A 17,522-nucleotide genomic window follows, 5' to 3' on the forward strand; every position below is an offset into this window, starting at 1 on the left:
TAGCAAGCTAATGAGGTGGTCCAGGGTACCTTTGTCCACTTTTTGGCCCCTAAATATTGCACTTAGCCTGCACAATTCTCTTTGGATCAGGCAAAGGTAAAATATGTCATGTACATACAAAACTATGGATCAGCTAATTATTCATTTTACACAAATTGTTTGCAAGGTATGTTTACTATACAAACTGATACACACAGAGAAGTGTCTTAAAGGACAAAGAGTGGAGTAGGGAAGTGGGAAGCAAACAATACCTTGTAAGTAAATATTGTGACAGGTCCCTTAGGTTGGACTACCACAAAGTATTTTTTTTATTTTTTATTAATTTGTCTCTCATTACAAGGGAAAAATCCGTACTATCAGCATTTGGTTTTAAATTCACTTTTGACTAATATATCCATAAAAATTACTAATTGATATTTTCAATGTGACTTACCATTTATTTCATATGCATACACTTCACCAAATGTCATCCAATATGGCTGAAATACTATATCTTTAGCAAGAGTCCATGAAGGTTCCGCATGAGGATAAAGAATTGCTTTTCTTGGCACACCGAAGCAAATGACTACAAGCCCCATGATGACAACAATATAAAACATTTTTGACACCTAAAATAAGAATAAAAAATATAGTTAAAAGATGCAAATATGGCATAATATGTAAGGTCATCATTCTTCCTGCTTTTAATAAGGTAAAGTATATCCTCAAAGGAACATATATATTCTGTTTCAGATAAATCTTTTAACATTATTGTCCACATAATTCAGTAGTTTAAGAAATGGCAATTTGTGACAAATGACAAATAATAAAATAGATATGTAAATAACTGTTTTTTAACACAATGTCATGGTGATTTATACAGTACAAATAATAATATACCATTGTGCATTCTTAGAGTAAGTAGAAGTAACCTAACTTTATATGTGTATTGTCCTCCATTATTGCTGGCTTTAATTCATTTATAGTTAAAGGGGCACTGAACCCACATTTTTTCTTTTGTGATTCAGATAGAGCATGCAATTTTAAGCAACTTTCTAATTTACTCCTATTATCATTTTTTCTTCGTTCACTTGCTATCTTTATTTGAAAAAGAAGGCCTCTAAGCTTCTTTTTTGGTTCAGTACTCTGGAAAGCACTTTTTTATTGGTGGATTAATTTATCCACCAATCAGCAAGAATAACCCAAGTTATTCACCAAAAATGGGCCGGCATCTAAACTTACATTCTTGCATTTCAAATAAAGATACCAAGAGAATGAAGAAAATTTGATAATAGGAGTAAATTAGAAAGTTGCTTAAAATTGCATGCTCTATCTGGATCACAAAAAAAAAAAATTTGGGTTCATATGCTAAATCACTTGAAACTGATGCAGTATAACTGTAAAAAGCTGACAGGAAAATATCACCTGAGAATCTCTATGTAAAAAATGGAGATATTTTACCTCACAATCTCCTCAGCTCAGCAGAGTAAGTTCTGTGTAAAAAGTTATACTCAGCTGCTCCCAGCTGCAGGTAAAAAAAATTAAAAAAATCAAGAAATGAACAGCAGCCAATCAGCATCAATAGTGCTGAGGTCATGAACTTTTACTGTGATCTCATGAGATTTGACTTGACTCTCATGAGATTTCATAGTAAGCTTCCTTTACCTGATTGGTGAAATAATATGAGAGTGCACGATGCTCATCCCTTCAGATGTCCCAGAACAGACACACTAAAATGCTGCTTAGAAATACTTTACAATGGGAGGTGGCTACTGAGGAACTTTTGAGGTAAAATATCTTTCTTTTTTACATCGAGATGTTCAGGAGATATTTTCTAGTCAGCTTTTTACAGCTATGCTGCATCACTTTCAAGTGTTTAAACATTTGGGTATTATGGCCCTTTAAGCTAGGTAAATTAGTTAACCTATGAACTATGAGGAGACAGAAAGAGAAAGAGGATTGTCTTTGAAAATAAATTAGCAATCATAAGACATATTCACTAGTGGTGGGAATATAAAGTTATTCATGTATATACATGGTCTAGGATACAAAAATACAAATCTCTTTACTACCAAGTGCATGTAAGAACTTATTTAGATGGAAGATGTTTAGTAAGTGTGTGCACCTAAGATAATGTAGCTGTCTTGCACAAGTATTCAAACTAGGTAATGACTAAACCATAGCTCTTTTAGAATGAGCTCCTTCCAGAGCTCATAAGCTATAATCATCGCAAAATCATTTCAGTTTCTTAATGAAGCATTGGAAGCCTTCTATCATTGGAACCAGATTAAAGACATGAATACAAATGATATGTTCTAATATTATCTAAACTTATAGAGGAATATTAAGGGCTCTAACTACAGCAGAGTTGATTTTTTTTTTACATTCCTAGGATGCAAACAGCAAATTCACAAATATTCCCTGATGAAAAATCCTATTATTAGAAACAGAAAAGAGCCTTAAGCTCTCACAATTGTTTAGATGTGGCCAAAGACATCAACAAGATCGTCTTGAAAGTTTTAGGCCTAGATTTAGAGTTGGGCGGTAGCCGTCAAAACCAGTGTTAGAGGCTCCTAACGCTGGTTTTTACCGCCCGCTGGTATTTGGAGTCAGTCAGGAAAGGGTCTAACGCTCACTTTGCAGCCGCGACTTTTCCATACCGCAGATCCCCCTACGCCATTTGCGTATCCTATCTTTTCAATGGGATCTTTCTAACGCCGGTATTTAGAGTCGTGGCTGAAGTGAGCGTCAGAAATCTAACGACAAAACTCCAGCCGCAGAAAAAAGTCAGTAGTTAAGAACTTTCTGGGCTAACGCCGGTTTATAAAGCTCTTAACTACTGTGCTCTAAAGTACACTAACACCCATAAACTACCTATGTACCCCTAAACCGAGGTCCCCCCACATCGCCGCCACTCTATTAAAATTTTTTAACCCCTAATCTGCCGCTCCGTACACCGCCGCCAGCTACGTTATCCCTATGTACCCCTAATCTGCTGCCCCTAACATCGCCGACCACTATGTTATATTTATTAACCCCTAATCTGCCCCCCACAACGTCACCTCCACCTACCTACAATAATTAACCCCTAATCTGCCGACCGGATCTCATCGCTACTATAATAAATGTATTAACCCCTAAAGCTAAGTCTAACTCTAACCCTAACACCCCCCTAACTTAAATATAATTTAAATGTAATGAAATAAATTAACTATTATTAAATAAATTATTCCTATTTAAAGCTAAATACTTACCTGTAAAATAAACCCTAATATAGCTACAATATAAATTATAATTATATTGTAGCTATTTTAGGATTAATATTTATTTTACAGGCAACTTTGTAATTATATTAACCAGGTACAATAGCTATTAAATAGTTAATAACTATTTAATAGCTACCTAGTTAAAATAATTACAAAATTACCTGTAAAATAAATCCTAACCTAAGTTACAATTAAACCTACACTATCAATAAATTAATTAAATACAATACCTACAAATAAATACAATGAAATAAACTAACTAAAGTACAAAAAATAAAAAAGAACTAAGTTACAAAAAATAAAAAAATATTTACAAACATTAGAAAAATATTACAACAATTTTAAACCAATTACACCTACTCTAAGCCCCCTAATAAAATAACAAAGCCCCCCAAAATAAAAAAATGCCCTACCCTATTCTAAATTAAAAAAGTTCAAAGCTCTTTTACCTTACCAGCCCTGAAAAGGGCCCTTTGCGGGGCATGCCCCAAAGAATTCAGCTCTTTTGCCTGTAAAAAAAAAACATACAATACCCCCCCAACATTACAACCCACCACCCACATACCCCTAATCTAACCCAAACCCCCCTTAAATAAACCTAACACTAAGCCCCTGAAGATCTTCCTACCTTATCTTCACCACGCTGGGTTCACCGATCGATCCAGAAGAGCTCCTCCGATGTCTTGATCCAAGCCCAAGCGGGGCGCTGAAGATGTCCATGATCAGACTGAAGTCTTCATCTAAGCGGGAGCTGAAGAGGTCCATGATCCGGCTGAAGTCTTCTATCAAGCGGCATCTTCAATCTTCTTTCTTCCAGATCCATGTTCATCCCGCCGACGCGGAACATCCATCTTCACCGACGACTTCCCGACGAATGACGTTTCCTTTAAGGGACGTCATCCAAGATGGCGTCCCTCGAATTCCGATTGGCTGATAGGATTCTATCAGCCAATCGGAATTAAGGTAGGAAAATTCTGATTGGCTGATGGAATCAGCCAATCAGAATCAAGTTCAATCCGATTGGCTGATCCGATCAGCCAATCAGATTGAGCTCGCATTCTATTGGCTGTTCCGATCAGCCAATAGAATGCGAGCTCAATTTGATTAGTTATTTTTTGTAACTTAGTTCTTTTTTATTTTTTGTACTTTAGTTAGTTTATTTAATTGTATTTATTTGTAGGTATTGTATTTAATTAATTTATTTATAGTGTAGTGTTAGGTTTAATTGTAGATAATTGTAGGTATTGTATTTAATTAATTTATCGATAGTGTTTAATTGTAACTTAGGTTAGGATTTATTTTACAGGTAATTTTGTAATTATTTTAACTAGGTAGCTATTAAATAGTTATTAACTATTTAATAGCTATTGTACCTGGTTAAAATAAATACAAAGTTGCCTGTAAAATAAATATAAACCCTAACATAGCTACAATATAATTATAATTTATATTGTAGCTGTATTAGGGTTTATTTTACAGGTAAGTATTTAGCTTTAAATAGGAATAATTTATTTAATAATAGTTAATTTATTTAGTTAGATTTAAATTATATTTAAGTTAGGGGGGTGTTAGGGTTAGAGTTAGACTTAGCTTTAGGGGTTAATACATTTATTATAGTAGCGGTGAGATCCGGTCGGCAGATTAGGGGTTAATTATTGTAGGTAGGTGAAGGCGACGTTGTGGGGGGCAGATTAGGGGTTAATAAATATAATATAGGGGTCGGCGGTGTTAGGGGCAGCAGATTAGGGGTACATAGGTATAATGTAGGTTGCGGATGTGTACGGAGCGGCAGATTAGGGGTTAATAATAATATGCAGGTGTCAGCGATAGCGGGGGCGGCAGATTAGGGGTTAATAAATATAACATAGTGGTCGGCGATGTTAGGGGCAGCAGATTAGGGGTACATAGGGATAACCTGGCTGGCGGCGGTGTACGGAGCGGCAGATTAGGGGTTAATAATAATATGCAGGGGTCAGCGATAGTGGGGGCTGAAGATTAGGGGTTAATAAGTGTAAGGTTAGGGGTGTTTAGACTCGGGGTTCATGTTAGGGTGTTAGGTGCAGACTTAGGAAGTGTTTCCCCATAGGAAACAATGTAGCTGCGTTAGGAGCTGAACGCTGCTTTTTTACAGGTGTTAGGTTTTTTTTCAGCTCAAACAGCCCCATTGTTTCTTATGGGGAAATCGTGCACGAGCACGTTTTTGAAGCTGGCCGCGTCCGTAAGCAACGCTGGTATCTAGAGTTGCAGTGGCGGTAAATATGCTCTACGCTCTCTTTTTGGAGCCTAACGCAGCACTTCTGTGAACTCTAAATACCAGCGGTATTTAAAAGGTGCGGGAGAAAAAAAGCCAGCGTAGCTAACGCACCCCTTTGGCCGCAGAACTCTAAATCTAGCCGATAGACTTTAAAGACAACTAATGCATTGATTCCAAAATATGGCAATTCCTTTCAGATAATACAACACAAAAAAAGTGTTAAAAAAGTATCAAACTAAAACGAAAGCATTTCTGTACATGCAGGTCCTTTTTTAAATCTCATTGTCTACCTATCATATATTTAGAAGGTTATATACCACACCATCTGAGATGTACGTGAGAAACTAAATATAATTTAAACATTTAAAAAACAAAAATTGAAGGTTTCATTTTTAAAAGCCTATTAATGTCCTAAATTAAATTAATAGCAATGTTTATATTATAAAAATAAAATGTTAGATCCGTTAAGTATTTAAACTTAGTACTATAATTGACAACAGACATGTCTTTCTATAACCTTGACACAGTCACAAAAACATAATTTATGTAAGAATTTACCTGATAAATTCATTTCTTTCATATTAGCAAGAGTCTATGAGCTAGTGACTTATGGGATATACAATCCTACCAGGAGGGGCAAAGTTTCCCAAACCTCCAAATGCCTATAAATACACCCCTCACCACACCCACAATTCAGTTTAACGAATAGCCAAGCAGTGGGGTGATAAAGAAAGGAGTAGAAAGCATCAACAAAGGAAATTTGGAAATAATTGTGCTTTATACAAAAAATCATAACCACCATAAAAAGGGAGGGCCTCATGGACTCTTGCCAATATGAAAGAAATTAATTTATCAGGTAAATTCTTACATAAATTATGTTTTCTTTCATGTAATTGGTCCATGAGCTAGTGACATATGGGATATCAATACCCAAGATGTGGAGTCTTCCACTCAAGAGTCACTAGAGAGTTAGGGAATAAAACAAAAACAGCCATATTCCGCTGAGAAAATAATCCACAACCCAAAAATAAGTTTATTTTCACTTTTGAAAGAAAAAAACAAATCAAAAAGCAGAAGAATCAAACTGAAACAGCTGCCTGAAGAACTTTTCTACCAAAAACTGCTTCCGAAGAAGCAAATACATCAAAATGGTAGAATTTAGTAAATGTATGCAAAGAGGACCAAGTGGCTGCTTTGCAAATCTGATCAACTGAAGCTTCATTCTTAAAAGCCCATGAAGTGGAGAATGATCTAGTAGAATGAGCTGTAATTCTCTGAGGCGGGGTTTGACCCGACTCCAAATAAGCTTGATGAATCAAAAGTTTCAACCAAGAAGCCAAGGAAATAGCAGAAGCTTTCTGACCTTTCCTAGGACCAGAAAATAAAACAAATAGACTAGAAGTCTTTCTGAAATTTTTAGTAGCTTCCACATAATATTTCAAAGCTCTTACCACATCCAAAGAATGTAAGGATCTCTCCAAAGAATTCTTAGGATTAGGACATAAAGAAGGGACAACAATTTCTCTACTAATGTTGTTAGAATTCACAACCTTAGGTAAAAATTGAAAAGAAGTCCGCAAAACTGCCTTATCCTGATAAAAATCAGAAAAGGAGACTCACAAGAAAGAGCAGATAGCTCAGAAACTCTTCTAGCAGAAGAGATAGCCAAAAGGAACAACACTTTCCAAGAAAGTAGTTTAATGTCCAAAGAATGCATAGGTTCAAATGGAGGAGCCTGTAAAGCCCTCAGAACCAAATTAAGACTCCAAGGAGGAGAAATTGTCTTAATGACAGGCTTAATACGAACTAAAGCCTGCACAAAACAGTGTAGAGTGGAGATTTGTCCTTTCAAGGAACTTGCAGACAAACCCTTATCCAAACCATCCTGAAGAAACTGCAAAATTCTAGGAATTCTAAAAGAATGCCAGGAGAATTTATGAGAAGAACACCATGAAATGTAAGTCTTCCAAACTCTATAATAAATCTTTATAGAGACAGATTTACGAGCTTGTAACATAGTATTAATCACTGAATCAGAGAAACCTCTATGACTTAGAACTAAGCGTTCAATTTCCATACCTTCAAATTTAAGGATTTGAGATCCTGATGGAAAAATGGACCTCGAGATAGTAGGTCCGGCCATAACGGAAGTGGCCAAGGCGGGCAACTGGACATCCGAACCAGATCCGCATACCAAAACCTGTGTGGCCATGCTGGAGCCACCAGCAACACAAAAGACTGTTCCATGATGATTTTGGAAATCACTCTTGGAAAGAGAACTAGAGGCGGGAAGATGTAAGCAGGTTGATAACACCAAGGAAGTGTCAGTGCATCCACTTCTTCCGCCTGAACATCCCTGGACCTGGACAGGTATCTGGGAAGTTTCTTGTTTAGATGAGAGGCCATGAGATCTATCTCTGGAAGCCCCCACATCTGAACAATCTGAGAAAACATTTCTGGATGGAGAGACCACTCCCCTGGATGTAAAGTCTGGCGGCTGAGATAATCCGCCTCCCAATTGTCTACACCTGGGATATGCACCGCAGAGATTAGACAGGAGCTGGATTCCGCCCAAGCAAGTATCCGAGATACTTCTTTCATAGCTTGGGGACTGTGAGTCCCACCCTGATGATTGACATAAGCCACAGTTGTGATATTGTCTGTCTGAAAACAAATGAATGGTTCTCTCTTTAGTAGAGGCCAGAACTGAAGAGCTCTGAGAATTGCACGGAGATCTAAAATATTTATCTGTAATCTCGCCTCTTGAGATTTCCAAACCCCTTGTGCTGTCAGAGACCCCCAAACAGCTCCCCAACCTGAAAGACTTGCATCTGTTGTGATCACAGTCCAGGTTGGGCGAACAAAAGAAGCCCCTTGAACCAAACGATGCTGATCTATCCACCATGTCAGAGAGTGTCGTACATTGGGATTCAAGGATATTAATTGTGATATCTTTGTATAATCCCTGCACCATTGATTCAGCATACAAAGCTGTAGAGGTCTCAAGTGAAAACGAGCAAAGGGGATCGCGTCCGATGCTGCTGTCATGAGACCTAAAACTTCCATGCACATAGCCACTGAAGGAAATTACTGAGACTGAAGGAGCTGACATGCTGCGACCAATTTTAAAGTCTCTTGTCTGTTAGAGACAGAGTCATGGACACTGAATCTATCTGGAAGCCTAAAAAGGTGACCCTTGTCTGAGGAATCAAGAAACTTTTTGGTAAATTGATCCTCCAACCATGTTTCCGAAGAAACAACACTAGTTGATTTGTGTGAGATTCTGCAGTATGTAAAGACTGAGCTAGTACCAAGATATCGTCCAAATAAGGAAACACCGCAATACCCTGTTCTCTTATTACAGATAGTAGGGCACCCAGAACCTTTGAAAAGATTCTTGGAGCTGTTGCTAGGCCAAATGGAAGAGCAACAAATTGGTAATGCTTGTCTAGAAAAGAGAATCTCAGAAACTGATAGTGTTCTGGATGAATCGGTATATGAAGGTATGCATCCTGCAAGTCTATTGTGGACATATAATGTCCTTGCTGAACAAAAGGCAGAATAGTCCTTATAGTCACCATCTTGAAAGTTGGTACTCTTACATAACGATTCAATATTTTCAGATCCAGAACTGGCCTGAACAAATTTTCTTTCTTTGGTACAATGAATAGGTTTGAATAAAACCCCAAACCTTGTTCCTGAGGAGGAACTGGCATGATTACCCCTGAAGACTCCAGGTCTGAAACACACTTCAGAAAAGCCTGAGCTTTTACTGGATTTACAGGGATGCGTGAGAGAAAAAATCTTCTCACAGGAGGTCTTACTTTGAATCCTATTCGATACCCTTGAGAGACAATGCTCTGAATCCAATGATTTTGGACAGATTTTATCCAAAAATCCTTGAAAAACCTTAATCTGCCCCCTACCAGCTGAGCTGGAATGAGGGCCGCACCTTCATGAGGACTTAGGGGCAGACTTTGGTTTCCTAAATGGCTTGGATTTATTCCAATTTGAGGAAGGCTTCCAACTGGAAGCAGATTCCTTGGGAGGAGGATTGAGTTTTTGTTCCTTATTCTGACAAAAAGAACGAAAACGGTTAGAAGCCTTAGATTTACCCTTAGGTTTTTTATCCTGAGGCAAAAAAACTCCTTTTCCTCCAGTGATAGTTGAAATAATAGAATCCAACTGAGAACCAAATAAATTATTACCGTGGAAAGAAAGAGATAGTAATCTAGATTTAGATGTCATATCAGCATTCCAAGATTTAAGCCACAAAGCTCTTCTAGCTAATACAGCTAAAGACATGAATCTAACATCAATTTTGATAATATCAAAAATGGCATCACAAATAAAATGATTAGCATGTTGCAGTAAGCGAACAATGCTAGATATGTCAGAATCCAATTCATGTTGCGCTAAATTTTCCAACCAAAAAGTTGATGCAGCCGCAACATCACCCAAAGAAATAGCAGGTCTGAGAAGATGACCTGAATATAAATAGGCCTTCCTTAGATAAGATTCAAGCTTCCTATCTAAAGGATCCTTAAAGGAAGTGCTATCTTCCATAGGAATAGTGTACGTTTAGCAAGAGTAGAAATAGCCCCATCAACTTTGGGGATCTTTTCCCAAAACTCTATAGATTTTGCTGGTAAAGGATACAATCTCTTAAACCTTGAAGAAGGAATAAAGGAAGTACCTGGCTTATTCCATTCCCTAGAAATCATATCAGAAATAGCTTCAGGAATGGGAAAAACACCTGGGGAAACCACAGGAGGTTTAAAAATAGCATTTAAACGTTTATTAGACTGAACGTCAATAGGACTGGCTACCTCAATATCCAAAGTAATTAACACTTCTTTTAATAAAGAACGCATATACTCTATTTTAAATAAATAAGTAGATTTGTCAGTGTCAATATCTGAGGAAGGATCTTCTGTTTCAGATAGATCCTCATCAGAAGAGGATGAATTATTATGTTGTTGGTCATTTGAAATTTCATCAGCTAAATGAGAAGTTTTAAAAGACCTTTTACGTTTATTAGAAGGTGGAAATGCAGACAAAGCCTTCATAATAGATTCAGAAACAAATTCTTTAAAATTTACAGGTATATCATGCACATTAGAAGTTGAAGGAACTGCAACTGGCAATGTACTATTACTGATAGAAACACTATCTGCATGTAAAAGTTTATCATGACAACTATTACAAATGACATTTGGTGGAATAATTTCTACAATTTTACAACAAATGCACTTAACTTTTGTAGAACCCATGTCAGGCAGCAATGTTCCAGCAGAAACTTCAGAGGCAGGATCAGATTGGGACATCTTGCTCAATGTAAGAGAAAAAACAACATATAAAGCAAAATTATCTATTTCCTTAAATGACAGTTTCAGAAATGGGAAAAAATGCAAAAGCATAGGCCTCTTGATAGAAAGGAAAGCAGGAGGCAAACAACAATGGGGTATTGAAATAATGAAGAAAAAATTGGCGCCAAGTATGACGCACAACGTAACGTAAACTTTTTTGGCGCAAAAAATGACCGGAAATTACACACTTGCGTCACTAATGATGCTGCCGTGTGAAAGGTCTCGATGTCACGTATGACGCCGGAAATGACGAAGTTGCGTCAAAAAACATAATTTCCCGCGCCAAAAAAGTTCACGCCAAAAATGACGTAATAAAGTCTAACATTTGACGCACCCGCGGGCCTAATACCCGCAAATGCAAAAAGTAGTCAAATTGAAAAAGACTAAACCCCAGGCAAGAAATAAATTTCTTAAAGTGTTTATATTCCCAAATATGAAACTGACAGTCTGCAGTCAGTTTCATATTTATGAACCTGACTCATGGCAAATATACGTACAATAATATATAATTTGCATAAAGTGCCAAACCATAGCTGAGAGTGTCTTAAGTAAATGAAAACATACTCACCCAAAGACACCAATCCACATATAGCAGATAGCCAAACCAGTACTAAAACAGTTCTTAGTAGAGGTAATGGTAAATTTGAGAGTATATCGTCGATCTGAAAAGGGAGGTAGGAGATGAATCTCTACGACCGATAACAGAAAACCAATGAAAAAGACCCCCGTTAGAGAAATCATCGTATTCAATAGGTGATACTCCCTTCACGTCCCTCTGACATTCGCTGTACTCTGAGAGGAATCGGGCTTCAACAATGCTGAGAAGCGCATATCAACATAGAAATCTTAGCACAAACTTACTTCACCACCTCCATAGGAGGCAACGTTTGTAAAAACTGAATTGTGGGTGTGGTGAGGGGTGTATTTATAGGCATTTTGAGGTTTGGGAAACTTTGCCCCTCCTGGTAGGATTGTATATCCCATATGTCACTAGCTCATGGACTCTTGCCAATTACATGAAAGAAAATATAAAGTAATGAATACTCTTTCATTACATAATCATTTGAACATTCAAATCTTATATTCATTGCTGAATGTTAACATTTGTTCTTTAGTAACATTAGATTTGGAATATCATGGGAAATACATTCACTTAACCCTAAGTAGTTGGTATCCAATATCGAAGATCAAGAACTATTATCAGTATTTATAAGTTATATTGACTCATATGAAATCATTATAGATTTTAACACAGATTTTTGTTGTTACAACCACTTGTTATATTTACAATTGGAATGTTATCTAGGCGAAATGATCCACTGACAAATATACAGAATAGAATTAGTTTACAGCAGGCATGTCCAAAGTCCGGCCCGCGGGCCAATTGCGGCACGAGTACCAGACTGATATGGCCCCACAGATAATTTTCAAAATATACATTATACGGCCCCCCAGTGAGTCTCCGACCGCCGCTCACCCCCAGTGAGTCCCCGAATAGATAGGAAGATGGATGCTACATAGGGTGAAATTCTCACATAGGCTAAATAACTTAAATATCGTAACCTTGTGAAGTGAATAACAACTGTCTTTAACGTAACCCTGTGAAGAGAACTTTCATATGCTTTAAGACAGTATTACGATAACATCTGACAAGCATTTAATAATTTATTAACACAATATATGTGTTTGTTACACCCTTTATATTAGTTAATTAACACTATAAGGAAGTACACCCTTTATATTAGTTAATTAACACTATAAGGAAGTATTATCAACATTAGGTGTTTTTTATATGAAGTGTCCCAGCAGGGATATATAACAAGGAACTCTATTATGAAGAGTATTAGAATTTTCATTCAGAAAAAGGTATAGGACAGGTAGTTCCAGCAATTATTTATATGCTGTACAATGGAATTACATTTTAATTCCATTGTACGGCATATAACTAATTGCTGGAACTACCTGTCCTATACCTTTTTCTGAATGATAATTCTAATACAATATATACTCTTCATAGAGTTCCTTGTTATATATCCCTGCTGGGACACGTCATATAAAAATGGTCGGCCTTCGCACATGTTCACTTCATAAAATCTGGCACTCTTCCAAAAAAGTTTGGACACCCCTGGTTTACAGGTTAGACCCAAATTCTATTTCACTAAGGGCTAGATTACAAGTGGAGCAGTATTTTGCGTTTTCGCTATAGCGAAACGTCGACTAGGATTTAAATTTTTGTGCTAGTCGGTTGCGCTTGTTTTACAAGTTGAAAATAAACAGTTTTTTTCTCCAACGGTAACCCGACTTGTGCAAAAAGTCAAAATTCGCAATCTTGTTAATGCATTCCCCCATAGAAGTCAATGGAGAAAAAAAGTTGAAAAAAAAACACCCACTCTCTCGCAAACACCATAGCATATTCTCATTAGCGCTAACCCGGCATGACATTATGAATATTTCATTTTCCAATGTTATTTACGTAATGGAATATGTTCTATTTATTCATAAATACATAAATATTTCTACACATATGATGGGTTTTTAAACAAATATATTTATACTTTTATATATATATATATATATATATATATATATATATATATATATATATATATATATATATATATATACACACATATATAGATGATTATATACATAGGTATAGATATACAGATATATATAGGAATATCTATTTAAAAATACTTAAAACATATTCTGGTATGTGTAGAACATTGGAATGTGAAATATTTACAGGAAATACATAGTTAAAACTTATATTAAATATAAATATTTCATAAGTATGCTTTTACTTGTTTTCATCTACTTAAGGGGATAAGGCTCCAATGCACTTATATATATATGTCTATATATGTATACATATATATATATTAATGTTTTTATATTTGTATATATGTCTGTAAATACATATATACACATATAAATACATTAATAAATATATAGATACACACACACACATATATATATATATATATATATATATATATATATAAATATATATATACAGGGAGTGCAGAATTATTAGGCAAATGAGTATTTTGACCACATCATCCTCTTTATGCATGTTGTCTTACTCCAAGCTGTATAGGCTCGAAAGCCTACTACCAATTAAGCATATTAGGTGATGTGCATCTCTGTAATAAGAAGGGGTGTGGTCTAATGACATCAACACCCTATATCAGGTGTGCATAATTATTAGGCAACTTCCTTTCGTTTGGCAAAATGGGTCAAAAGAAGGACTTGACAGGCTCAGAAAAGTCAAAAATAGTGAGATATCTTGCAGAGGGATGCAGCACTCTTAAAATTGCAAAACTTCTGAAGCGTGATCATTGAACAATCAAGCGTTTCATTCAAAATAGTCAACAGGGTCGCAAGCGTGTGGAAAAACCAAGGCGCAAAATAACTGCCCATGAACTGAGAAAAGTCAAGCGTGCAGCTGCCAAGATGCCACTTGCCACCAGTTTGGCCATATTTCAGAGCTGCAACATCACTGGAGTGCCCAAAAGCACAAGGTGTGCAATACTCAGAGACATGGCCAAGGTAAGAAAGGCTGAAAGACGACCACCACTGAACAAGACACACAATCTGAAACGTCAAGACTGGGCCAAGAAATATCTCAAGACTGATTTTTCTAAGGTTTTATGGACTGATGAAATGAGAGTGAGTCTTAATGGGCCAGATGGATGGGCCCGTGGCTGGATTGGTAAAGGGCAGAGAGCTCCAGTCCGACTCAGACGCCAGCAAGGTGGAGGTGGAGTACTGGTTTGGGCTGGTATCATCAAAGATGAGCTTGTGGGGCCTTTTCGGGTTGAGGATGGAGTCAAGCTCAACTCCCAGTCTTACTGCCAGTTTCTGGAAGACACCTTCTTCAAGCAGTGGTACAGGAAGAAGTCTGCATCCTTCAAGAAAAACATGATTTTCATGCAGGGCAATGCTCCATCACACGCGTCCAAGTACGCCACAGCGTGGCTGGCAAGAAAGGGTATAAAAGAAGAAAATCTAATGACATGGCTTCCTTGTTCACCTGATCTGAACCCCATTGAGAACCTGTGGTCCATCATCAAATGTGAGATTTACAAGGAGGGAAAACAGTACACCTCTGTGTCTGGGAGGCTGTGGTTGCTGCTTCACGCAATGTTGATGGTGAACAGATCAAAACACTGACAGAATCCATGGATGGCAGGCTTTTGAGTGTCCTTGCAAAGAAAGGTGGCTATATTGGTCACTCATTTGTTTTTTGTTTTTTTGTTTTTTTTAAATTTATATTTTTATTGAGAGAAACAAAAAACAACAGCTGTTGTGCTCACAGAACATAAAATTAACAAAACACAGAATTTGTTAGAAAAATTACAACATAAAAGTTGCAATCCTAGGTGAGCAACTCTGACACTTCCCTCAATTTTTCTTGTATTTCTTCCCCCTTTCCTCAGTTACACAGTAGAGGCCTCCTCGGGGCCACAAAGAAACCATCTAGGTTGGGGGGTCTAAATGAAGATAGGTCCCTAATGGGCCCATCTTCAACGCTTACCCTCCTATGTCACACCGACCTCGGGTAGGTCCAGGAACAACTAATAAAGCCCCGTGGGGTGCAGGAGGGCACATGAATCTATAATTCGACATTCACAGTATAAAGGCTCAGCAACAAGTTACTGAACAGGGCAGAGACAACTCAACTCTGCCAAATAAACAGAGCTTGGCAAAGGGAAGCAAACATAATCAGTATAGGTGGTTAGCTGCACAATTTGCTTGCATGTTAAGTAAAGGCTGAAAAAATACTAGTGCTAGACATATTCAGGATCAGGAATCTGTACTTATGCTCAAGACGCCCTAGGGCTGCTCATGTCAACTAACAATGGGGGAGAATACTCGAGCCCTATGTTTCAAGCTATGGCGGGCGTCAGGGCATCCATGTCACTCCTCTTACCAGTCCGAATAGGGCTGTACACCACTGGTATGGGTATGGTAGGCCTTTATATACCGTTATTTATCATTTAAACAGTCAAACTGGTTAACCTATAAACATGGATAGTTAGATCCTACTATCTTATGCACGCTAGTATACAAAACATATTTGCCTAACAATCATTAATTAAGACCTCACTTGTTAACTCTTACATCTGAGATAGCTTTAAGATGTGATAATGGGTAAGCCCCAGTAGGTGAACAGGAAACATAAAACATAGGCGATTTCTTTGAAATAAATACAGGCATGCAATAAATTTACAGACATACAGTTCCTATTAGTCTGGCGGTAAGATGAGCCTCAGTAAAAAATTTAGTAAGAGAGCCTCAGTAAAAAGCTAGTGCGCAGTAAGCAGTGTAGTCGGGGCCCCAACACTACACACCACACATCTTGAAGTAAACTTTCAGACTCATCCCACTCCGGCTTTTATAGAATAGGAAAGGGACCTTGGAGCGCCAGAAATAGGCGGAGGAACTAAAATGGGCTAATAAACATCGAATTGGGGCCCTCAATAAGCAAATAGTCCAATATCATTTAAAATATCATTAAAAATCATTTAAAATAAGTGCCAAAATGGATACAAACCATTAAGGATATATAGATACAATTTAATACAATTAAAACATAAATGAAATCATGGATCCATGGTACAGTACATCAATGACATATAAAATTAGCGTATGATAAAAACAATACGTTAAAAACAGTCTGATTAAATGATGCTGGTTTGGGCAAGAAAAAATGTCAATGGGAACCGTGTTCCCTATATCAGGTGCGGATGTGCCTCTAAAAAATAGGTAAAATTATGTGTAAGGGGGTACCCCCTCAAAAAATGAACAGTGCCAAAAAATGTGACTGTAATGGTCCAAAACACAAAAAAATGAAATATCAAATGTCAAGAGTGGAAAAAAAGGTGTTTAAAAGGCTGTATAAAAATGTGTCCGTGTATAAAGATCGTGGAAAAAAAGGTGATAAACACTGTCAGTGAAATAAAGATCCAAACAGTATGTGTGTTGTTAGGCCAAACTTCCTTCAGTTTCCTCAAAGGAAGGTTCCAAACAATATGATGATTGTGGGTGAGGGAGTGTCCGGTAAACCTGGGTGTAGTCCCTATAACCAACCTGCTCTTTTTTGTTACAGCATGTCTTTTAGCTTAGTACAGGCCAGATGTTAAAAGCATTGGGATTTTAAAAAGGGATCGACATTGCAATCAAGATGGCCTGAAAAATATTATAAAGGGCTGAAATCAGTGTTTGAAGGCGGTCTCACCAAGAGTTGTTTAACTGTAAGTCTCTGTGGGACGTGATGCTTCTCTGATGCTGGCGAAACATTTTAAAGCAGCACCATCACCAAAGAGAGTTACAGGAGAGGAAAAAACACCAGAGTGCAGTGAAAAGTATGCAGATTGATAGGGACTCTATTCACATACGATTAAGTTGAATTTATGCTTTAGCTGACATGTAAGACTGTAATTTGAATATGTCTAGGAATGTCCATGCTGGAACAAACACAGGGTCTGTATATCTGGAACAAACCTCAAAACTAATAACCTCAGTTATTAGTTTTGAGGTTTGTTCCAGATATACAGACCCTGTGTATACCTCTTATGTATAGGTCTCTTTGTAAATCTCCGGTGGGTCAGTCGCTGTGGTAGTTGTTTTGTACCTACGGAACTAGTA

General features: G+C 37.2%; 1 protein-coding gene across 1 annotated transcript in view; it reads right to left on the minus strand.

The window, feature by feature from the left end:
- The window catches only part of LOC128664510 (transient receptor potential cation channel subfamily M member 7-like), a 288,636-nt gene that overhangs the window by 131,370 nt on the left and 139,744 nt on the right, over positions 1 to 17,522 (minus strand). Inside the window, 1 exon segment of the mRNA XM_053719331.1 lies at positions 434 to 608. Within this exon segment, the coding sequence (XP_053575306.1) occupies positions 434 to 608 (175 nt within the window).

The sequence above is a fragment of the Bombina bombina genome, chromosome 6 (genome assembly GCF_027579735.1).
Source record: "Bombina bombina isolate aBomBom1 chromosome 6, aBomBom1.pri, whole genome shotgun sequence".
Taxonomy (NCBI): domain Eukaryota; kingdom Metazoa; phylum Chordata; class Amphibia; order Anura; family Bombinatoridae; genus Bombina; species Bombina bombina.